The sequence below is a fragment of the Choloepus didactylus genome, chromosome X (assembly GCF_015220235.1).
Source record: "Choloepus didactylus isolate mChoDid1 chromosome X, mChoDid1.pri, whole genome shotgun sequence".
Classification (NCBI taxonomy): domain Eukaryota; kingdom Metazoa; phylum Chordata; class Mammalia; order Pilosa; family Megalonychidae; genus Choloepus; species Choloepus didactylus.
This window is the reverse complement of record NC_051334.1, coordinates 87,262,110-87,287,765: the sequence shown is the minus strand read 5'-3', so window position 1 is coordinate 87,287,765 and position 25,656 is coordinate 87,262,110. Positions and strand designations below refer to the sequence as shown.

Sequence of the window (25,656 nt, the reverse complement as noted above, 5' to 3'; positions counted from 1 at the left end):
AAAAAGAGCTTGAAACTCAAAAAATAAAATAAAATGCTTCTGTGCCTCTAAGGTCATTCTCAAAAGGTGAAGAAGCAGACAACTCAATAGGAGAAGATATCTGGAAACTGTATATCTGATAAGGGTTTGATATTCAGTATATATAAAGAAATGCTACAAGTCAACAGCAAGAGAATAACCCAAAATAAAATATGCAAAATACATGAATAGACATTTTTCCAAAGAGGAAATACAAATGACTAAAAGCACATGAAAAAGTTTTCATCTTCATTAGCTATTAGGGAAATGCAAATCAAAACCACAATGAGATATCATCTCACACTATAAGAATGGCTGTCATTAAACAAACAGGAAACTACAAATGTTGGAGAGGATGTGGAGAATTTGTAATGCTTATTCACTGCTGGTTGGTATACATATAATGATACAGCCACTGTGGAAGATAGTTTGGTGGTTCCTCAGAAAACTATATATATTGAGTTACCCTAAAACCTGGCAGTTCCACTACTCAGTATATACCCAGAAGATCTGAAAACAGTGACTTGAATGGAAGTTTGCACACCGATGTTTAAAATGGCATTATTCACAATTGTCAAACAATGGAAACAATCCAAGTGTCCTTCAACAGATGAATGGATAAACAAAATTATTCAGCAGTAAGAAGGAATGATGTCCTGAAGCATGTGACAACATGGATGAACCTTGAGGACATAATGCTGAGTGAAATAAGCCAGACAAAAAAGGAGAGGTATTGTATGACTTCACTAATATGAGCCCCCTAGAAAATGCACTCAGAGTCTTAAAATGTAGAATACAGGGGACATAGAGGTTGACAGAAGATACAGAAGGGGAAGCATATACATAATATATACAGACTTATTAAGGAAATTGAGCTTAAATGTATGGGAACGTATAGAGGTGATTATAGTTCATTAGTGGGATTACAAGTAATAGTGCTGTATTGAAGGTGAATATGATTGAAAGGGGTTGTTTAAAGTCATGTATCTCACCAGTTAGCACTACAAATATAAAAATTTCTTTCATGGGCTACTTCTAAAGTATGACACTTATACAAAGAGTTAAGAATAGAGTGGTATATGGGGAAAAATCCTATTGTGTGGTGTTTACTATATTTAAAAGGAATACCTCAACAGTACCACACCAATGCTGGGAGTGAATAATTGAGGGGAATGGGAGCTATGGTGGGTTTTGAGTTTTCTCTTTGGTATGGGTGTGTCTATCTTAATTCTCTCTTTGCAGCAATGAAAATTGTGCAAATTTGTGAGTGTTGAAAATTGCACAACTAAGTGAGGAACTGTGAGACATTATTTTGGATAGAATATTTGCTATGTGACTATATCACAACAAAATCTGCATACTCATAATAAACAAATAACATAAATATTCAAGTGCTAGAGAAAATTTGGAGAGGTATACCTAGTCAGTGTTGGTAGGGTAGAAGAATGATTCAGCCCCCCTGGAGGGTAATGCAGTGGATCCACAGGAGGCTAAATATAGGGTCACCATATGATTAGGCAATTCCATTACTAGGAATATACTCAGAAAAACTGAAAGCAGGTTCTCAAATAGACATTTACACACTGATGTTTAAGGCAGCATTATCCACAATAGCCAATGGATGGAGGTGGCCAAAGTGTACATAAACTGAGGAATGGAAGAGCAAACTGTGGTGTATACATATGATGGAATATTGTGCAGCTACAGAAAGGAATGAAGTTGTGAGTCATGCAATGGGGTAAATGAAATTTGAGGACATTATGTTGAGCAAAATAAGCCAGAAACCAAAGGACAAATATTGTATGGTCTCATTTAGAAAATACTTATAAGAAAATTATGGCCTGTATTGTAGCTCTTACAGCAGTCACATTTATTTCTGAGTTTCAAGTGTTATTTCTAAATTCTGAGATGCTGTGCTCTATGTGTATAACCTGATATTTCCCTGGGACTTTGGGTACCTATGTTACACCTAAGATTCAGAGTTAGAGGTCTGCAGGTCTCCATACAGCTACTGTTAAAGAAGCTGAAAAGGAGATCAGACTCCAATTAGAGATATGAATGAAGCTGATCTGGTTAGGATGAAGGTGAATCAGAATACAGGGTAAAGGATGATATTGTCTGTATTTTTAAACTTCACCTTATGTATGAGACCAAAGGAAGAGATGTATATTTTGTAAAAAATTTGAATTTTCTCTAGCACACACTCTAACTTAACTGGTCTGGCCAGTTCATTTAAACAATCTAAACACATGAAGCCTAGAATAGGAAATGATATCTAGTAATTCTGTATAGCTTAATTTAATACCTTAATACATTCCAGAGTATGTTGGCCAGATAATAAAAAAAAAAAAAGTATTTTCAAAGTCCTTTGAGGGACTGGAGGAAAAATATGGAACTATTAAATTTCCTACCTGGAAAATTTCTGATACTCTCTCAAGCATTAGGGACTCAAAATTAATAAGCCAAGCCCTCAATCTTGAGGCTTGCTCTTATGAAACTTATTTCTGTAATGGGGAACCCAAGCCTACCTATAATTATGCCTGAGTCACTTCCAGAGAACCTCTTTTGTTGCTCAAATGTGGCCTGTTTCTCTCAAGCTCAACTTTGCAAATAAATTTATTACCCTCCTCCTTGTGTGGGACATGATTTCCAGGGGCATAAGTCTCCCTGGAAATGTGGGACATGACACTCTGGGATGAGCCTGACCCTGGAATCCTGGGATTGGCAATGTGCTCCTGACCAAAATGGAGAAAATAAATGTAACACAATAAAGTTTCAGTGGCTCAAAGATCTCAAATTGAGTTAAGAGGCTATTCTGCAAGTTACTCTTATGCAAGATTCAGCTAGATATTGCAAATTGCCATGATATGCCCTAATCAAGAGTATTCTGAACACCCTAAAGAATATGAAGTCTCTATCTGAGACTCTATAAAGTTTCACTCACTAAGTTTATTTTTCAGAAACTTAAAACCTCCAGATTGTTCCTATGCCAGATATGTTCTGAAATCCAGAGTTACCAGTTTCTCCAAAAATATTAACCACATGCATCCCTCTACCCCATAATATTGACACCCTTTTTCAACATGAAGAAGTTATAATGGTCATTGCCAAAATATCCCTGAAGACTGAATGATCAAATGAGAGGGAGGAGTTGTAACAGTGAAGATAGGAGTTAACTGATTATGACTGTTGAATCATTATATAGATATTTCTTTTTAGTCTCTAACAGATGGAAGGAAATACCTGAAATTGTGGAACTGTAACCCATACCATACTAGAAGGTATGGGTTACAGTTCCACAATACTGAAATTGTCTAACTGTAATGCATATCTTCTGTATGGGAACTGTAACTGTACCTTCCACAATACTGAAATTGTGGAACTATAACCCATACCATACTTTGAAATTTTCTCTATAACTATTTGTAAAAACAGCGTTTTGAAATTTATCACTGTTCTGCATATATTTTATCACTTTTCTGTATATATTTTATATTTCACAATAACAAATGTTTAAAAGAAGACCCCAGGATATCCCATACCCTTAACCTCCTCATTGTGGTCCTCTAGTATTGATGTGGTGCATTTGTTACTGACGATGAGAGAATATTAAAATGTTACTGTTAAATATAATTTTCATTATCAGTAGGTTTCTGTACACTAGTAATAAGCTATCTGGGAATGTAATCAAGAAAAACCTCCATTTACAATATCAACTAAAAGAATTAAATATCTAGGAATAAACTTAACTTAAATGTAGAGGACCTGTACACAAGCAAATACAAAACATTGTGAAAAGAAATAAAAAAAAGACCTAAATAAATGGAAAGATATCCCATGTTCATGGAATGGAAGGCCAAACATCATTAAGATGTCAATTCTACCCAAATTGATCTACAGTTTCCATGCAATACCAATCAAAATTCCAGCAGCCTAATTTGCAGAAATGGTAAAGCTAATTATCAAATTCATTTGGAAGAACAAGGGACCTCAAATAGCCAAAAATACCTTGGAAAAGAAGAATGAATTGGGAGGACTCACAATTCCAGATTTTAAAGCATATTATAAGGCCACAGTGGTCAAAAAAGCATGGTGCTGGCATAAAGATAGACATACTGATCAGTGAAATTGAATTGAGAGTTAAGAAGTAGACCCTCAGCTCTATGGTCAATTGCTTTTTGACAAGTATCCCAAACCACTCAACTGGGATAGAATAGTCTTTTCAACAGATGATGCCAGGAGAACTGGATGTCCATATCTAAAAGAATTAAGGAGAACTCTATCTCACACTCTATGCAAAAATTAATTCAAACTGGATCAAAGACCTAAACATAAGAGTCAGTACCATAAAATTCCTAGAAGAAAATCTAGGGAAACATCTTCAAGAACTAGTGATACTAACTGTGTTTTAAAACTTGGCTTCTGTGTGGGAAATCTATGGTGCAAAATCCATATTTTCTGTAGCACACTATATAATTTAACTTGTATGGTCAGTTTACACAAATGCCATAATTACATGGAACCTTGACTAGGGAGTGAAACCTTGTTGTTTATACAGGTGAGTATAAACAATACAACCCAGAGTAATTTGGGCAGAGAACAAAAAGTATTTGCAAAGCCCCCTTGAGGGACTATGGGAAAATGGAAATATTAAACTTTCCCTGTGGGAGCTGATCCAGCCAGACCCACAGTGATGCAGTGAAATAACTTGAGACTGAACCACAAGTTGCAAGAGCAAGAACAGCTCAGAGGGAGTGTCCTCCTGAGCTACAGTTTCTCGAGTATTTATTTTGGAAAAACAAGCACAGACATGTGAGGGAATGCAGGGCTGCAAGTTTTTACAAAAAACAGAGCGCATTGTAAATGCTAAAGAAATGATGGAAGTGATGTGCTTGTAGATAAACTAAGAGTGGTAAGTGCTGGGCACTGGAACATAATGAAGCAGGATGTTCCCATCATCTGTGATGGGAATCAGTAAAGAGGTGACAATCCTATCATTTGTGATAGGAATCAGGGCCAGCAAGCAACACATATTATAAATCTTTTATCCATAGTATTCCCACATTTCCCCCCTCTTTATTAATTGACTGCATAATAGTTGAAGGATGATCAGGGAAGACGGCAGTGGTGGTGAAGGTGGCAGTGGCAGTGAAGGCAATGAGCTTGGTTTCAGCTTGGTGAATTCTTTGAAAAAGTTTAATGGTGAGTCTGCAGGAACAAATAAGAATGAGAAATAAAATTAAGCCTAGACCAGTTAAAATCCAGATTTGTAAGTTGAGGCCTTGGAACAAATTTGAGGGATTTAACCATTTCAGATTGTTATTAAGTGTATCAAAATTTTTTTGTTGTGTTAAAGTTTGTATTGTGTGAGTTGTTGCTTTAGGTTACATCGAAGATTTGAGATTTCAGAATTTACATTAGGTGTAAAGGTGCCTAGTAAATGGGCTTTAATTTGAGACCAGTCATTCAAAGACTCATTCCCTGCTAAGGGAGTGACAATTTTTTTAGTTCCAATCACGTTGTAGGATAAGTCGAGTGGCTATTGCATGTTGTCAGTCTCCAATTCATAGCACAGCAGTCTCAAGAGCATCAAGGTGAGTAAGGATTTCATTATCAATATGGGTTTGGGAAAGCATATCTCCTGTAAAATTTGTCATTACTTGATTAACTACATGAGCAGTTTGTACAGATTCTGCTAAGGCTGCTACTGCTGTAGCAGCAGTAGTGGCTATAATAACAGCTGAAATAATAAAAGCAATTAGCATTCCCAGAAACTTTTTTACATGGAGTTGAGCAAGAGCATGGTTAATTTGAGAAAGACCAGAAGAGCTTTCCCAGGGTTGAGTAAGATTAACAGGCAGCCAAACTTGTGCTTGTCTACAGAGGACAAATATATCAGTTAAATTATAGGTAGTGATGTGATGAGAGACACAAGATGAGAAGTAGGCTCCAGAACTTATGGTAATATTGAAAGTATTATTAGAGCAAGGCACATTAACAGAGGGAGCTATTAGAAACATAAAAGGGTGCATGGTACATATCATAACTGAATCACTATAATTTTGTGAAAGTTTCATGGTAAAGGTTTTATTTTTTTTTAGTGTAGTTTCCATGAGAGACATCTTGGGGAAAGAAAGGTAGGCTGAGTCCCCAGAGGTGATAATGCCATGGGCTGGAAACATTAGCAGAAAGGGCTTGTACCCAGAGAACAGGGCCTGAAAGTCCTCCATTAGTCCAAATAATGCTACTATTGGTGGGTTGAGAAAAGTTAATATATTGTCCATGACTAGCAAGATGTCCTTGAGGCCCCCAGTCAAGGATAGTATAATTCTGTAATAGAGTAGCTTCTCAAGGGGCAGAAGCTTGACATGGACTCCATACTACATTTAGTTAGGATTCCAAACAGCATTGATATGATAGTGATTAATAGGAGGAGGCTCAGAGGAATTGGCAGATTCATTAGTAGCATTAATAGTAACTGCTAAGATAAAGGTGAGATTGGCAGTTTTGTTTTCTTACTTAGGATAGCAATATAAATATTCTTGAGGAATGACTTGAGGGCAAGAAGTAGATGGGTGACTGGAGACACAAATTAGGAGTAATTGCGAAAAAAAAAGTAGTAGTTTGGTTTAGATGGAGCCAATGGAAATTTTCTATTAGAGGGCCATTAGGTGGTATCAAATGTCCCCCAGTCCAATGAGTGTCATCCCACCAAGTAACAGGCTTGAAAAAAGGGGGGTCTACTATATGTGCCCAATAAGTGTAATTATGGTAAGGACATAAGCGTGAAGAGCAGAACTGACAGAAAAAATACCTGCGAGGAATTATGGGACACGATTGCAAGATACACAAGAAATCTATTTTCAGGTGTAGCTGGGGTGTTGGTGCTACACAACATTTCCGTGGCCTTTTGTTCTAATTATTTAAGACTATCCCAGGTTACTCCCTGTGCATGCATAGTTGTGAGGAATGGCTGTGCGTGGCAGTTTCTGTTATCAGCCAGGTTCATCTGTTGCAACTGTGGGATCAGGTTCAGTGTTTGGTCCTTCCAATTCATGATATGGTTTGATGTGCTTGCTGGGAGCTACCACGGAACTGAGGGAGTAACCACACAAGCATATCCTCTTCCCCAATTGAGAAGGTCATAGGGTCCTTTCCAGGAACCATCACTTAATGAATCTTTATACATTACTTTCACTTTCAGTTGGGAGGGATTTGATAATTGTTGAAAATGATTCTCGGCTGCAGTAAGTCCATTAGCATCACAATTTTAAAAATTTAAAGTAAAGAGAGCAATTGCTAATTTGCTTTTGGGATTGGCTTCCATACTCCCCCATTTTTGTTTTTTAGGAAGTTGTTTGAGCATGAGATGTGCTCATTCAATAATGGCCTGTCCTTGAGGATTACGGGGGATGCTGGTAGTATGTTTAATATTCCAATGTTGTAGAAAATGTTGGGATGAAAGTGCAGTAAATGTACAGCCATTATCTGTTTTTAAGGTTTTTGGACATCCTATGTGACTGTTTGCTTCAAGGACATGTTTGACATTTTTTACTCATTCTCCAGTTAGTGGAGTGGCATGTATAAAACCAGAGAATGTATCACATGGAACATGAACAAAATGTTGATGTCCAAAAGATGGGACATGTGTTACATCCATTTGCCACAGTTGATTAGGGGCTAAGCTACATGGGTTAACCACAGAGCAGTATGATGGGTCTGCATGTTGTTGACAGTCTGGGCAGACTAGAATGATTTCTTTAGCTTGGGCTAGGGTAAGTTGCAATTCTTTGACAAGTGCTTTTGCATTTTGATGAAAAAAACTGTGTGAGCCTTACACTTGTTGAAAGGCTAGGGTTAGTCCGACTAGAGAGTCAGCTTTTGATTTCCTTCAGTAAGAGGACCAGGTAAATTAGAATGAGAGCAAATGTGAGTAACAAAGATTGGCTGACATGTCTGATTTAATAGAATTTGTAAAGTGAGAAAAAGTGTGTATAAATTTTGATTGTTAATAGGTTTAACAAATGCATGCTCAATATGTAGAAGAGTATAGACTACATATTTGGAGTCGCAGATAATGTTGATAGGCTGAGAAGGAAACTGAGAGCCATAATGGCAGCCACTAGCTCAGCTCATTGTGTGGACACAATGAGCTGGTGTTTAGTAACAGCTGATTGCCAGGTTGAATTTTGAAACCAAGTGATAGCAGCTTTGGTGGTTTTCCCTGATCCATCTAAAAATACTGTTATGGCATTGGGAAGAGGTATGGAACTAAGTTTTGTAGGAAGCTTAAGGTACAGCAAAGGGAGTTGTTGCAGAATTTTATCTGCTGAGTTGCCCTATGTAATCAGTGTATGCTGTTTGTAATTCTGTGGAATTGAATAAGGCTTGGTGAAGTAGTCCTTGAGACAAACAAATATGTATACAGTCAGGATCATAGCCAGTAAGTTGTTGGCAATAAAAGCAGCCTTTAAACAGTAATGAAGCACGAATACTTATGCAAGGAATTAATGTTTTATGAGGGGTGTGAGAAAGAAATAGCCACTCTATGAATGTAAGATGTGGGGCAAGCTGACCTAATAGTCCAGTAGGTGAAAGAGGAATAGGAAATAGAAAAAGATGAATTGGAAGAGTAGGGTTTCATCTGGTGAGCTGTAAAGACTGAATAGCACAATTAACTATTTGAACTTCTTTTAAAGCTGCTGGGGTTAGTGTATGGAGGGAGAGTAGATCAGGATCTCCTTTTAGTGAATTAAACAAATGTTGTAACTGACAAGTGGGGATGCCTAAGCTGGGACGAATCCAAACAATAGCTCCTAAGAATTTTTGCAAGTCATTTAACGTATGGACGGAAGATGGATCTAGTTGCACCATTTGTGGTTTAATAGTTCAGTTTAAAAGAATGTGTTCAAGATACTTCCATGGCTAAGTTAATTGTACTTTTCAGGGGCAATTTGTAAACCAGTCATAGACAAATATAATTGCATATGACCATAAAGTTGATTAAGAAGAAATTGAGTAGGGGTGTCTAGAAGTATATCATCCATGTAATGATAAATACAGGCCTCAGGAAAAGCTTTTCTAGCAGGAAGGAGAACTTCATTGACATACCATTGACATATGGTGGGACTGTTTAACATGCCTTATGGGAGTACTTTCCATTGATAATGAGTGACTGGTTTTGGGTTATTAATAGCAGGTAAAGAAAATGCAAATTTTTCTCTATCTTTTCAGAAGAGAGGAACGGTTAAAAAAAAAAACAATCTTTCAAGTTAATTACAAGCAAAGGCCAATCAGAAGGAATTAAAGCTGTATTGGGAAGACCAGGTTGGAGGGGGCCCATGGGTTGTATAATTGCATTGATCTGTTATAAATCATGAAGTAGTCACCACTTGCCATTCTTTTTAGTGATAACAAAAATTGGTGTGTTCCAAGGACTATGAGAAGGCTCAATTCAACCTAATTATAGTCATACTAACAAATGAGTTTGTTTGAGCTTTTCCCCTTTTAATGGCCATTGGTCAACCCAAAGAGGCTTAGTAGAGAGCCACATTAGAGGTAGGGGAGGCATTTGACCAATAGTGCCTATGAAAAGTTGAAATTGAATGACCATATTCCACTGGGACTATAAATCTCTTCCCCATAAGTTAAGGGGATGGCTAAAACATAAGGCTGGACATAGCCTTTTTGTTGATCCAGGCCAATACAAGGTAATGGCTTGGCACTTTGTAATGGTTGTTGAGAAGTGCCACCAATGCTGGAGATTGCAAGTTGTGCTTGCTGTAATGGCCAGTGAGAAGGCCATTGCTATTGAGAAATAATGAAAACATCAGCTCCTGTGTCAATTAAACCTAAAAAGGGGGTATTAAAAATATGTATTTGAAGAAGTGGCTTTTGTAACTGAGCAGAAGCAGACCAACAAACATCTGCAGTTCCTGTACTTTCAAAACTTTGATCACCTTGCTTTACTGCTCTGACTTTAGGAACAAAATAAGGAAGGAGAAGAAGTTGGGCTACACAAGTGCCAGCAGGGATGGCATGATAAGTAGGTGTTTGTATCATGACTTTAATTTCCCCTAGATAACCAGAATCAATAACACCAGGAAGAACATAGATATCTTTGGGGGAAAAACTAGAGCATCCAAGAATGAGGCTGACCATACCGGTGGGGAGGAGTCTCCAGACTCCAGTAGGGGCTAAATAAACTTTATCTTGCTCCTTAAGGACTAGTTCATTGGTAGTGAGAAAGTCCAATCCGGCGCTACTGTGGGTGGCGGTGCTAAGGTCACCAACACTTCTATAGCCTGGTTACAATAAGTTGGGCGAGGTGGTATTTGATAAGCACTCCATTGATTTTTGGGGGCACCAGAGTGAGTGCCCCTCTTTCCATTTCCCAAAATAGGGTGACCATCCTTATCAAATTTAGAACAGCATTTATTGGCCCAATGTTTCCCTTTTTTGAATTTTGGGCAAAAGGTGGCAGGAGGTTTACTGCCTTGGCTGCTATTATTTTGGGTACAGTCCTTTGAAAATGTCCTTTCCCACATCAGAAACAAGTGGGTGGAGGATGAAGGATGGCAGCTAATGCTTGAGCTTTATGAGTTTCAGTTCCTACATTCTGACAAGCTTTTATAAATTCTCCAATAGATTGGGCAGTAGCTCTAACTGCTGCTAATGCTTGTTTACAGTCTATATTAGCATTTTCATAGGCTAATTGAAGCAAAAGTGCAGAGGTGGCATCAGGATTTTCTATTTGATGTGAGATTGCACTTTGCAATTTATGTACAAAATCTAAGTAAGGCTCAGTAGTGCCTTGTCTGATAGTAGCAAAGGAACCCTGGATAGATTTTGATTCTGGTATTTTATTCCAAGCTTGGAGAGCAATTTGAGCACATTGAGTAAAAACCTGGGCATTTTGTTGTGCCTGAACGTGAGGTTCCAGATAAGCACTGGCACTGGCAAGGGCATCATGGCAAATTGGAATTTGTTGTTCCAAGTTATGAAGAGAGTGCTGAAGGCAGCCCTCTTGAAATTCTAATTGCCAGACACTGAACTGAGCAGGAGTTACAAGAGTCTTAATAAGTGATTTCCAATCCCATGGGCACATTTGATAGCTACTAGCAATGGCTTCTAAAATTACCTTAGTAAAAGTTCTTTGAATGCCATTATCTGCAATGCTTTAAGCAGTTCTTTGAAGACAGTATAGGGGAGGCCGTCATGCTGAGGCTGCCCTTGTCTTATGATTACAGGGAATGCAGTACAGTCTCCCTGTAAATGCAGTAGCATTGAGCACTCTTCAGTTACAGGACATGAGTTAAAAGTGGAGGAGCCTTGCCAGAAGAAATAGGGGCAATAAGTGGAGAAGGAGGTGGCCAGGATTCATCTGTTTCTGTGGGAGCAGGCTGCTTAACTTCAGCAGGAAGAGCAGAAGGGGAGGAAGACTAGGGCAGTACTGCAGATTGTAGGGGACACAAGGCAGTACATACTAGGCTCCGTGTCATTAGAGTGGAGACTGAAATTTTCTTTTCCAATTCATGTTTCTTCTTAAGCACATAACCAACTTGCTCCCATAATTCAAGACCTAAGGTGCCTTAGTTGGGAAACCAAGGACAATAAGCTTGTATAGCTTGGAGAAGTGAAAGTAATTGAGTTTCTTTAACTGAGCAGTTGGCAGCTTTCAGAAGCTGCTGCAGTGTTTTAACATAGATGGACTATTCTTTAGTGAGTCCTGAGCCCATGATAGAGAAAGAAGAAAGCTCTTGCTGAGACTAAGCACATCGGTGGCTAATTCAAGAGAATGCCACTGTTCCTTACCTCAGGATAATTATGACTCTAGATGAATATCACTTCCTCTGGACAGGCTGGTGGCAACCCCTGATGAATGAGCAGAGGCGTAGTGGTTCCTCACATGGGGCACCACTTGTGGGAATGGATCCAGCCAGACCCACGGTAATGCAGCAAAATAACTTGAGACTGAACCACAAGTTGCAAGAGCGAGAACAGCACACAGGGAGTGTCCTCCTGAGCTACAGTTTCTGGAGTATTTATTTCAGAAAAACAAGTGCAGGCATGTGAGGGAATGCAGGGCTGCAAGTTTTTACAAAAAACAGAGTACATTGTAAATGCTAAAGAAATGATGGAAGCAAGGAGCTTGTAGATAAACTAAGAGTGGTAAGTGCTGGGCACTGGAACATAATGAAGCAGGACATTCCCATTGTTTGCAATGGGAATCAGTAAAGACGTGACATTAGTATCATTTGCAATAGGAATCAGGGACAGCAAGCAACACATATTATAAATCTTTTATCCATAGTAGTCCCACATTCCCCAGCTGGGGAATTTCTGATATTCTCACAGGGGACCACCAGCTTAGTAGGCTGAGCCCCTAATCTTGGGGCTTGCCCTTATAAAGCTTGTTACTGCAAAGGAGAGGCTAAGCTTACTCACAATTGTGCCTAAGAGTCACCCCCAGAGGGCCTCTTTTTTTGCTTAGTTGTGGCCTCTCTCTCTAAGCCAACTTGGCAGGTAAACTCACTGCCCTCCCCCCTACATGGGACATGACTCCCAGGGGTATAAATCTCCCTGCCAATGTGGAACATGACTCCCAGGCATGAGCCTGGACCCTGCATCAAGTGATTGAGAAAGACTTCTGCACAAAAGGTGGGAAGAGAATTGAAACAAAATAAAGTTTCAGTGCCTGAGAGATTTCAAATGGAGTTGAGAGGTCATTCTGAAGGTAACTCTTATGCATTATATAGATATCCCTTTTTAGTTTATAGTTTATTAGAATAGTTAGAAGGAAATATCTGAAACTGTTGACCTGCAATCCAGTATCCTTGATTCTTGAAGGCAATCATATAACTATATAGCTTATATGGTGTGACTGTGTGATTGTGACAACCTTATAGCTCACACTTCCTTTACCCAGTGTATGGACAAATGAGTAGAAAAATGGGGACAAGAAGTAAGTGAATAATATGGAGGAAGGAGGTATGGGATGTTTTTGGTGTTCTTTTTGCTTTTATTTTTATTCTTATTTTTTATTTTTTGGAGTAATAAAAATGTTCAAAAATTGATTGTGGTGTTGAATGCACAACTATATGATGATGTTGTGAACAATTGTTTTACACTTTGGATATTGTATGATATGTGAATATATTTCAATAAAAAAATTTTAAAAAGTAAATGGGGGGGAGGAGGTCTATGTGATGCTCTGAGTGTTCCCTTTTATTTTTTTTTTTTTTTTTTTTTTTTTTCACAGAAAGGCAGAATTAAATTTTATTTCACATTGATACAAACCGTGAAAAAGATTTACATTTTCCCACACTACAGCAAAACTTTTCAATGGAATAAGGTATCTTGACCATAAATAAGATGTTTATTTGTATAACTGAATATAACTTTATATTCTTCAAAATAAAAGACAATGTGTTTGTAAATGATTGTTTAAAAGTTTTAAATCCAGACATAAACATATGGCTTAATTATTAACATTCTATATTGTACACTGCCAAATTATTTCCTTTATCAATTAGCACCCATTTATACTGACGCAATTCCATCATTGTTTTATCAGTTGGAATAAAACCCCAAAACTAGCAATTCAAAATACCAAGCATACACTTCAATTAAATATTAAACTGTGTGGTAATTATACCATATGTATCAAGTTCTGACTACCCTTTATTACCCAGAAATTTGTTTTCAAATAATTTTACAGTAATCTGAAAATACTGACTATATAAAATCAAAGGATTGCTATTTTTATGTTTGCACAAAAACTAAAATATCATTTGATTAAAGTCAAAATTTCAAAGATGTTCACTGGCAGATAAAAACCAAAGCAAAATTTTCTGATGGATTCTAATTTTCCACAGTAGCTGGTTTCAAACATGTACAAAGTAAGTAAAATTAAACTCTATACTACAAGGAGAATCATCTTAGATCAAATCACCTTAGAAATTACAATTTTTAAGATCAAGTCTTAAAATTTCAGAACATAGTAAAGTATGATCTAATCATTCTTCCATTTGATTACAGAAAATTAAAACCACAGAATCATTCTGTTCCCTGAACTAAAGATTCTAATAACTGAGTAAGTCTAAATTTGGACTAAAAAACAGTTAAAGAAATAAGTAGCACAGAAGTTTTAAGTGATGTCTGGTTTCATTATAAGTATAAATACATCATAAATACCATATGTCTGTGATTCAGAATGTCAAATTACAGCATTTATTAACATCTGATGTCTATGGCAGGGAAACAATATTTGGTCTCCTATGAAGGATAATAAAGGCAGAACACATGCCTTTTCTAGAAAGGAGAAAGAGTATTAAATGGAAATGATAAGAAAAAAAGTCTGGTCCCCCAAATAAAAGGGCATTAATTGAGGAGAGCAATATTACTCTTTCATTAACACTTAAAAGTATTATCCCTATTATTAGGAATTATATAATACCATCTCATTTTGTACTATCATTTTGATGTATATCAATACCACCTTATTTTGTATTACAATTATTATGTATATATGAATACATACATAAAAATACAGCCACTGTGTGGTGACTAGGCAGTTTGGGAATAAATCCATAGTCTAAGTCATGATGCACTTAAATCATTTATATCTTAATTACTCATTTAAACCTGAACAAATTTTCTCTAAGCATACTAATAACTTCCAAATGATGTAATGAATATTCTGGTTGCAGTATTTTATTATTTTTCTGAATTACATTTGGGAAAAAGAAGCCAGCTGCTTCACCTATTTTAATACTAGTATTACTCTGGGATCACAATATACAGATACATGAAAAGAAACTTAAAAGAACATACATTTCCCATGAGGAGACATTTAGTTTGTGTCATTGGTACGTATTTGCAAAACATTCTAACACTGCAAACAAGAGGTTTCAGGATTGGGCACATTTTAAAAGTTTCTACTCTACTACAGTGATGCTGGTGTACTTCTACCCAAGGCCTCTTAGTGATGTCAATCAACTGACGGTAGGACTTTATCAATGAATTGCTTGATATCCATCATTTCCTGGTGACATGAACTGTGCATCAAGCCCCCATAGGTTTTGAAGGCTACATTGGCTGGATTTACCAATGTTTTTAGCTTTTCAGTAGTAACGGAACCAAACATTAGGGGGACTAAGGGGTCACAATCTCCATGACACTGGAGGATAGATATGTCTTTATTAGTGCCAGTGATAGGACCCTGTGGAAATGAATCCCGAAGTGGAAGCCAGCAACTGAGTGCAATGACACCTGCCAGTTTCTGCTGCGTGGTAAGAGCAGTATATAAAGATAAAGCTCCTCCCTGGGAAAATCCTCCCAAAATAATCCTGTTAGAAGGAATTCCATTCTTCACTTCTTGGTCTATCAAAGATTTGACATTTTCTGCCGCCTGCTTGATTCCAGGTTCATCTTCCTGTGAACCAGGTGAAAGCCCAATAATATCAAACCAAGAAGGCATAGTCATATTCATATTTAATGTTACAGGCATAACTGGCGCATGCGGGCAGATGTATTTGATATGTGAACTTCTGATACCTGCAAAGGCTTCTGCCCATCCATGCCCTGTGTCTCCCAATCCGTGAAGAAAAATAACCGCCGCGGTGGCCTTGCGGGCGGCGGGCACGATGGCGGGCAGCGGGGCTGACATGTTATTGCCGCACATGCACGGCTCGGCGGCCGCGGTCGGAAACGGAAGGAAGAGCGAGCCGGTCGCGGCCTCAGACCAGCAACCGACAAGCGGGAGTCCCGGCCCGCCCCCTCCCTTTTATTTTTATTCTTATTTTTCATTTTTATTTTTTGCAGTAATGAAAATGTTCAAAAATTGATTGTGTGGTTGAATGCACAACTGTATGATGAAACAGTGAACAATTGTTTTACACTTTGATGATTGTATGGTATGTGAATATATTTCAATAAAATTACATTAAAAAGAGAATTAGTGATATGAGGTAGTTTCATAGGCCTTACACCCAAAGCACAAGTAATGAAAGAAAAAAATGAATAAATGGGATCTCCTTTAATTTGGATACCTCTGTGCTCCAAAATATTTTGTTAAATGTGTGAAAAGGAAGCTGTCTCAATGGGAGAAAATATTTGAAAACCACATATTCAATAGGGGTTTGATATCCAGAATATATAAATAAATCTTCCAACTTAATAAAAAGGCCAATAGCCCAATAAAAATGGGCAGAAAGACACAAATAGACATTTTTCCAAAGAGGAAATACAAATGGCCAAAAGCACATGAAAAGATGCTCACATTCACTAGCTAATAGGAAAATACAAATCAAAACCACAATGAGATATCATTTCACACCTATTGTAATGGCCACTATTAAACAGAAAACTACAAGTGTTGGGAGGGATGTGGAGAAATAGGAACACTTACTCACTGCTGGTGGGAATGTAAAATGCTATAGCCTCCATGAAAGACACTTTGGCACTTCCTAAGAAAGCTAAGTGTAGAGTTGCCTTACAATCTGGCAATTCCACTACTCAGTATATACCCAGAAGTTCTGAAAGCAGGGATGTGAACAGACACTTTAATAACTATGTTCTTAGAGGCATTATTCATGTCTGCCAAAAGACGGGAACAACCCAAGTGTTCATCAATAGATGAATGGGTAAACACAATGTGTTACATATGTACAATGGAATATTATTCAGCAGTATGAAGGAATGAAGTTCTAAAGCATTAAATCATGTGAACCTTGAGGGTATTATGTTGAGTGAAATAAGTCAGACACAAAAAAGACAAATATTGTTTGATCTCACTACTATGTACTAATTATAATACATGTATATATGTATATTCATAGACATAAAATCTAGAATGTAGTTTACCAGAGGTTAGAATGAAGCTAAAGAGTGGAGAGTGGTTGTTTAATATGTGCATAATGTTTAACTAGGCTGAACTTAAATGTTTGGAAATGGACAGAGGTGATGGTAACACATTATTATGAGTATAATTGATATTGCTGAATTGTGAGTGAATATGAATGAAAGGGGTAGTTTAGAGTCATGTATGTCAGCAAAGGGAAAGCTAGAGGTGAAAACATGGGAATGTATAACACAGTGAATCTCCTGGTGAATGAGGACTGTGACTAATGGTGCAAATATAAGAAAGTTATCTTGTATTAGAACAAATGTACATTATTACAAAGAGTTAATAATAGAGGGGTATTTGGGAGTAAATGCACCTATTTCAAACTAAGGACTACAACAATAATATTTAATATTCTCTCATCAAGAGTAACAAATGTACCACCCGAAGACTAGGGGTCAACAATAGGGGGGATATTTTGGGTTTTCATATTTTTGTATTATTATTATTTTGGAGTAATCAAAATGTTCTAAAATTGATTTTGATGATGACTGCAGAATTCTGTGATGATACAGGGACTCATTGATGGTATACTTTGGATAGATTATATAGTGTTTGAATGTGTCTCAATAAAATTGCATTTAAAACTGCCCAGGACACAATTTGGCTACTAGGTATATGCTCAGAAGAATTGAAAACAGGGCCTCAAACAGATATTTGCACACCAATGTGCACAGCAACATTATTCACAATTACCAAAAGATGGAACCAACCCAAGTGTCCACCAACTGATGAATGGATAAATAAAATGTGGTATATAAATGCAATGGAATATTATTCAGTCATAAAAAGGAATGAAGTCCTGATACATGCAACATGGATGAACCTTGAAGATATCATGTTGAGTAAAACAAGCCAGACACTAAAGGACAAGTATTTTCTGATCTTACTGATTTGGACAAGTAGATTAAGGAAACTCATATAGCCAGAATACAGAATATAGATTAATAGGGGATGGGATAGGCATATGGAATGGGAAGTTAAGGCTTAAAATGTACATGGTTCCTGTTTGGAATGATAGAAATGTTTTGGTAATGGGCAGTGGTGATGGTAACACAACACTGTGAATGCAATTAACAGCACTGAAATATATATCTGAATATGATTAAAGGGGGAAATGTTAGATTGTATATATAGTAGCAGAATAAAAATTGTTAAAAAAAAATGCCCAGGACAGTTTCAAGAGTAGAATGGAGACGGCAGAAGAATCAGTGAAATTGAAGACAGGACACTTGAAATGGGTAAGGCTGAGGAGAAGAAAAAAATACTAAAATTTAAAATACATAAGACAGCTATGGGACACTCTCAAGTGCACCAATATATGCATTATTAGAGTTTCAGCAGGAGAAGAAAGAAAGTAGTGGAAAGGATAGTCAAGGAAATAATGACAGATACCTTCCCAAGCTTAGCAAAAGATGTGAATGTGCAAATCCAAGAAGCACAGAGAACACCAAGCAGGATAAACATGAGGAAAATTACATGACATTATATATTGATTACATTATCAAATACAAAAGACAAAGAGAAAGTTCTGAAAGCTGCAAGGGAACAGCAATGTGTTACAAGAGAATCCCAATAAGATTGAGTCCCAAACTCTCATCAGAAGCAATGGAAGCAAGAAGGCAAAGGGTTGAAATACTTAAAGTGCTGAAAGAAAACAACTGTTAGCCAATGATTTTATATTCAATGAGACTCTTTCAAAAATTTTGGAGAGATTAAGTCATTCTCAGATAAACAAAATCTGAGGGAATACATCATCACCAGACTTGTTCTAAAAGCAATGCTAAACAGAGTTTTTCAGACTGAAATGAAAGGACACTAGATAGGGATTCAAAGCAACATAAAGAACTAAAGACCTTCAATAAAGGTAACCATTTGGGTAATTATGAATGCCAGTATTATTGCATTGTATTGTTTGATATGTAACTACATTCTATTTTCTTACAGTTGTAAAACTGCAAATGCATAAAAATAATTACCAATCTATCTTTGTGAATATACAATGTACAAAAATATAAGTGGTAACAAGAACAAAAGAAATGGTGGGGGACAGAGGGCTATAGGAAAAAATATGTGCATGTCATTGAAGTTTTTTTGGTATTGAACTAAATATAATTGCTATAGATTAAGGATGTTAAATTTTAACTCTATGGTAACATCAAGGAAAACACACAAAAATATATATCCAGATAGAACAGAGAAGCCTCTCAATATGGTACAGAGCAAGAAAACAAATCAAAATAAAATAGGCATTAACATAAGTGAGGGATAAAATGTTGTAAGTCTAACAAAGGCTAAATAGCAAAATGGCAGAAAGACTTGTATTATCACTACTAACTTTATAGGTAAAAGTCTTAAAATCTCCAGTAAAAAAAGAAGATTGGCAGAATGGATAAAAATGGATGATCTAAACATGTGCTGCCCCTAATTGGCTCACATTAAAGTCAAAGATACAAGCACATTGGTGGTGAAAGGATAAAAAATATATACCTTGTAAGTAGTGACCAAAAGAGAGCTGAGGTGGCTACACTAATGTTGGACACAATAGACTTTAAGCTAAAAACAATTACCAGGGACCAAGAGGGCCATTACATACTGGTAAAGGAGGAAATTCAACAAGAAGATGTAACAATTATAAATATACATGCACCTAACAGCAGAGCTTCAAAATATATGAAGCAAATAATGACAGATTTGAATGGGAGAAATTGATATTAATATTAGGAGACATTAACACACCACTCCCTATATTGCATAGAACATCTAGTCAGAAGTTCAATAAGGAAGTACTGGACTTGAATGATACACTAAACCAACTAGACTTAACAGATATACAGAACAGTTCACCAATGAATAGTGTACACATTCATCTCATATGCCCAAGGATCATTCTACAGGATAGAACATATATGGAGTCACAAAACAGGTCTAAAAAATTCAAAAACATTGAAATCATACAATGTATATTCACTGACCACAACAGAATGTAGATAGAAATAAATAACAGAGAGAGGGAGAGAAAAATCACAAATACGTGGAAATTAAACAGGATACTCTTAAACAACCAATTCATTAAAGAGGAAATCAGAAGCAAAATTAGGAAATATTTTGAGGCAAATGAAAATACAACATAAAATAATTATGGGACAGAGAGAATGAAGAGCTGAGAGTGAATTTTAAAGATCTAAATGCTTATAATTAAAACAGAAAGTCTGAAGGGCGGGGCAAGATGGCGGACTCGTGAGCTGTATGTTTTAGTTACTCCTCCAGGAAAGTGGGTAGAAAGCCACGAACTGCGTGGACTGGACACCACAGAGCAATCTGACTTTGGGCATACTTCATACAACACTCATGAAAACGTGGAACTGCTGAGATCAGCGAAATCTGTAAGTTTTTGCGGCCAGGGGACCCGCGCCCCTCCCTGCCAGGCTCAGTCCCGTGGGAGGAGGGGCTGTCAGCTCCGGGAAGGAGAAGGGAGAACTGCAGTGGTAGCCCTTATCGGAAACTCATTCTACTGATCCAAACTCCAACCATAGATAGACTGAGACCAGACACCAGAGAATCTGAGAGCAGCCAGCCCAGCAGAGAGGAGACAGGCATAGAAAAAAAACAACACGAAAAACTCCAAAATAAAAGCGGAGGCTTTTTGGAGTTCTGGTGAACATAGAAAGGGGAAGGGCAGAGCTCAGGCCCTGAGGCGCACATGCAAATCCCGAAGAAAAGCTGATCTCTCTGCCCTGTGGACCTTTCCTTAATGGCCCTGGTTGCTTTGTCTCTTAGCATTTCAATAACCCATTAGATCTCTGAGGAGGGCCCTTTTTTTTTTTAATCCTTTTTTCTTTTTCTAAAACAATTACTCTAAGAAGCCCAATACAGAAAGCTTCAAAGACTTGCAATTTGGGCAGGTCAAGTCAAGAGCAGAACTAACAGAGCTCTGAGACAAAAGGCAATAATCCAGTGGCTGAGAAAATTCACTAAACACCACAACTTCCCAAGAAAAGGGGGGTGTCCGCTCACAGCCATCATCCTGGTGGACAGGAAACACTCCTGCCCATCGCCAGCCCCATAGCCCAGAACTGCCCCAGACAACCCAGTGTGATGGAAGTGCTTCAAATAACAGGTACACACCACAAAACTGGGCGTAGACATTAGCCTTCCCTGCAACCTCAGCTGATTGTCCCAGAGTTGGGAAGGTGGAGCAGTGTGAATTAACAAAGCCCCATTCAGCCACCATTTCAGCAGACTGGGAGCCTCCCTACACAGCCCAGCAGCCCAGAACTGCCCTGGGGGGTTGGCACTCACCTCTGACATAGCACAGTCATCCCTCAACAGAGGACCCGGGGTGCACAGCCTGGAAGAGGGGCCCACTTGCAAGTCTCAGGAGCCATACGCCAATACCAAGGACTTGTGGGTCAGTGGCAGAGACAAACTGTGGCAGGACTGAACTGAAGGATTAGACTATTGCAGCAGCTTTAAAACTCTAGGATCACCAGGGAGATTTGATTGTTAGGGCCACCCCCCCTCCCTGACTGCCCAGAAACACGCCCCATATACAGGGCAGGCAACACCAACTACACACACAAGCTTGGTACACCAATTGGACCCCACAAGACTCACTCCCCCACTCACCAAAAAGGTTAAGCAGGGGAGAACTGGCTTGTGGAGAACAGGTGGCTCGTGGACGCCACCTGCTGGTTAGTTAGAGAAAGTGTACTCCACGAAGCTGTAGATCTGATAAATTAGAGATAAGGACTTCAATTGGTCTACAAATCCTAAAAGAACCCTATCAAGTTCAGCAAATGCCACGAGGCCAAAAACAACAGAAAATTATAAAGCATATGAAAAAACCAGACGATATGGATAACCCAAGCCCAAGCACCCAAATCAAAATACCAGAAGAGACACAGCACCTAGAGCAGCTACTCAAAGAACTAAAGATGAACAGTGAGACCATAGTACGGGATACAAAGGAAATCAAGAAGACCCTAGAAGAGCATAAAGAAGACATTGCAAGACTAAATAAAAAATGGATGATCTTATGGAAATTAAAGAAACTGTTGACCAAATTAAAAAGATTCTGGACACACATAGTACAAGACTAGAGGAAGTTGAACAACGAATCAGTGACCTGGAAGATGACAGAATGGAAAATGAAAGCATAAAAGAAAGAATGGGGAAAAAAATTGAAAAAATCAAAATGGACCTCAGGGATATGATAGATAATATGAAACGTCCAAATATAAGACTCATTGGTGTCCCAGAAGAGGAAGAAAAGGGTAAAGGTCTAGGAAGAGTATTCAAAGAAATTGTTGGGGAAAACTTCCCAAATCTTCTAAACAACATAAAAACACAAATTATAAATGCTCAGCGAACTCCAAATAGAGTAAATCCAAATAAACCCACTCCGAGACATATACTGATCACACTGTCAAACACAGAAGAGAAGGAGCAAGTTCTGAAAGCAGCAAGAGAAAAGCAATTCACCACATACAAAGGAAACAGCATAAGACTAAGTAGTGACTACTCAGCAGCCACCATGGAGGCGAGAAGGCAGTGGCACGATATATTTAAAATTCTGAGTGAGAAAAATTTCCAGCCAAGAATACTTTATCCAGCAAAGCTCTCCTTCAAATTTGAGGGAGAGCTTAAATTTTTCACAGACAAACAAATGCTGAGAGAATTTGCTAACAAGAGACCTGCCCTACTGGAGATACTAAAGGGAGCCCTACAGACAGAGAAACAAAGACAGGACAGAGAGACTTGGAGAAAGGTTCAGTACTAAAGAGATTCGGTATGGGTACAATAAAGGATATTAATAGACAGAGGGGGAAAATATGACAAACATAAACCAAAGGATAAGATGGCTGATTCAAGAAATGACTTCACGGTTATAACGTTGAATGTAAATGGATTAAACTCCCCAATTAAAAGATATAGATTCGCAGAATGGATCAAAAAAAATGAACCATCAATATGTTGCATACAAGAGACTCATCTTAGACACAGGGACACAAAGAAACTGAAAGTGAAAGGATAGAAAAAAATATTTCATGCAAGCTACAGCCAAAAGAAAGCAGGTGTAGCAATATTAATCTCAGATAATATAGACTTCAAATGCAGGGATGTTTTGAGAGACAAAGAAGGCCACTACATACTAATAAAAGGGGCAATTCAGCAAGAAGAAATAACAATCGTAAATGTCTATGCACCCAATCAAGGTGCCACAAAATACATGAGAGAAACACTGGCAAAACTAAAGGGAGCAATTGATGTTTCCACAATAATTGTGGGAGACTTCAACACATCACTCTCTCCTATAGATAGATCAACCAGACAGAAGACCAATAAGGAAATTGAAAACCTAAACAATCTGATAAATGAATTAGATTTAACAGACATATACAGGACATTACATCCCAAATCACCAGGATACACATACTTTTCTAGTGCTCACGGAACTTTCTCCAGAATAGATCATATGCTGGGACATAAAACAAGCCTCAATAAATTTAAAAAGATTGAAATTATTCAAAGCACATTCTCTGACCACAATGGAATACAATTAGAAGTCAATAACCATCAGAGACTTAGAAAATTCACAAATACCTGGAGGTTAAACAACACACTCCTAAACAATCAGTGGGTTAAAGAAGAAATAGCAAGAGAAATTGCTAAATATATAGAGACGAATGAAAATGAGAACACAACATACCAAAACCTATGGGATGCAGCAAAAGCAGTGCTAAGGGGGAAATTTATAGCACTAAATGCATATATTAAAAAGGAAGAAAGAGCCAAAATCAAAGAACTAATGGATCAACTGAAGAAGCTAGAAAATGAACAGCAAACCAATCCTAAACCAAGTAGAAGAAAAGAAATAACAAGGATTAAAGCAGAAATAAATGACATAGAGAACAAAAAAACAATAGAGAGGATAAATAGCACCAAAAGTTGGTTCTTTGAGAAGATCAACAAGATTGACAAGCCCCTAGCTAGACTGACAAAATCAAAAAGAGAGAAGACCCATATAAACAAAATAATGAATGAAAAAGGTGACATAACTGCGGATCCTGAAGAAATTAAAAAAATTATAAGAGGATACTATGAACAACTGTATGGCAACAAACTGGATAATGTAGAAGAAATGGACAATTTCCTGGAAACATATGAACAACCTAGACTGACCAGAGAAGAAATAGAAGACCTCAACCAACCCATCACAAGCAAAGAGATCCAATCAGTCATCAAAAATCTTCCCACAAATAAATGCCCAGGGCCAGATGGCTTCACAGGGGAATTCTACCAAACTTTCCAGAAAGAACTGACACCAATCTTACTCAAACTCTTTCAAAACATTGAAGAAAATGGAACACTACCTAACTCATTTTATGAAGCTAACATCAATCTAATACCAAAACCAGGCAAAGATGCTACGAAAAAGGAAAACTACCGGCCAATCTCCCTAATGAATATAGATGCAAAAATCCTCAGCAAAATACTTGCAAATCGAATCCAAAGACACATTAAAAAAAATCATACACCATGACCAAGTGGGGTTCATTCCAGGCATGCAAGGATGGTTCAACATAAGAAAATCAATCAATGTATTACAACACATTAACAAGTCAAAAGGGAAAAATCAATTGATCATCTCAATAGATGCTGAAAAAGCATTTGACAAAATCCAACATCCCTTTTTGATAAAAACACTTCAAAAGGTAGGAATTGAAGGAAACTTCCTCAACATGATAAAGAGCATATATGAAAAACCCACAGCCAGCATAGTACTCAATGGTGAGAGACTGAAAGCCTTCCCTCTAAGATCAGGAACAAGAAAAGGATGCCCGCTGTCACCACTGTTATTCAACATTGTGCTGGAAGTGCTAGCCAGGGCAATCCGGCAAGACAAAGAAATAAAAGGCATCCAAATTGGAAAAGAAGAAGTAAAACTGTCATTGTTTGCAGATGATATGATCTTATATCTAGAAAACCCTGAGAAATCAACGATACAGCTACTAGAGCTAATAAACAAATTTAGCAAAGTAGCGGGATACAAGATTAATGCACATAAGTCAGTAATATTTCTAAATGCTAGAAATGAACAAACTGAAGAGACACTCAAGAAAAAGATACCATTTTCAATAGCAACTAAAAAAGTCAAGTACCTAGGAATAAACTTAACCAAAGATGTAAAACACCTATACAAAGAAAACTACATAACTCTACTAAAAGAAATAGAAGGGGACCTTAAAAGATGGAAAAATATTCCATGTTCATGGATAGGAAGGCTAAATGTCATTAAGATGTCAATTCCACCCAAACTCATCTACAGATTCAATGCAATCCCAATCAAAATTCCAACAATCTACTTTGCAGACTTGGAAAAGCTAGTTATCAAATTTATTTGGAAAGGGAAGATGACTCGAATTGCTAAAGACACTCTAAAAAAGAAAAACGAAGTGGGAGGACTTACACTCCCTGACTTTGAAGCTTATTATAAAGCCACAGTTGCCAAAACAGCATGGTACTGGCACAAAGATAGACATATAGATCAATGGAATCGAATTGAGAATTCAGAGATAGACCCTCAGATCTATGGCCGACTGATCTTTGATAAGGCCCCCAAAGTCACTGAACTGAGTCATACTGGTCTTTTCAACAAATGGGGCTGGGAGAGTTGGATATCCATATCCAAAAGAATGAAAGAGGACCCCTACCTCACCCCCTACAAA

The 25,656-nt window shown here is 37.6% G+C and overlaps 1 protein-coding gene across 1 annotated transcript; it reads right to left on the bottom strand.

The window, feature by feature from the left end:
• Positions 1 to 13,375: 13,375 nt before the first annotated feature.
• On the bottom strand, positions 13,376 to 15,788 carry LOC119523438 (acyl-protein thioesterase 1-like). The gene has a single exon (XM_037822215.1). The coding sequence runs from the start codon at positions 15,701 to 15,703 to the stop codon at positions 15,011 to 15,013; it is 693 nt and encodes a 230-aa protein (XP_037678143.1). The 5' UTR covers positions 15,704 to 15,788; the 3' UTR covers positions 13,376 to 15,010.
• Between the last annotated feature and the right edge of the window lie 9,868 nt (positions 15,789 to 25,656).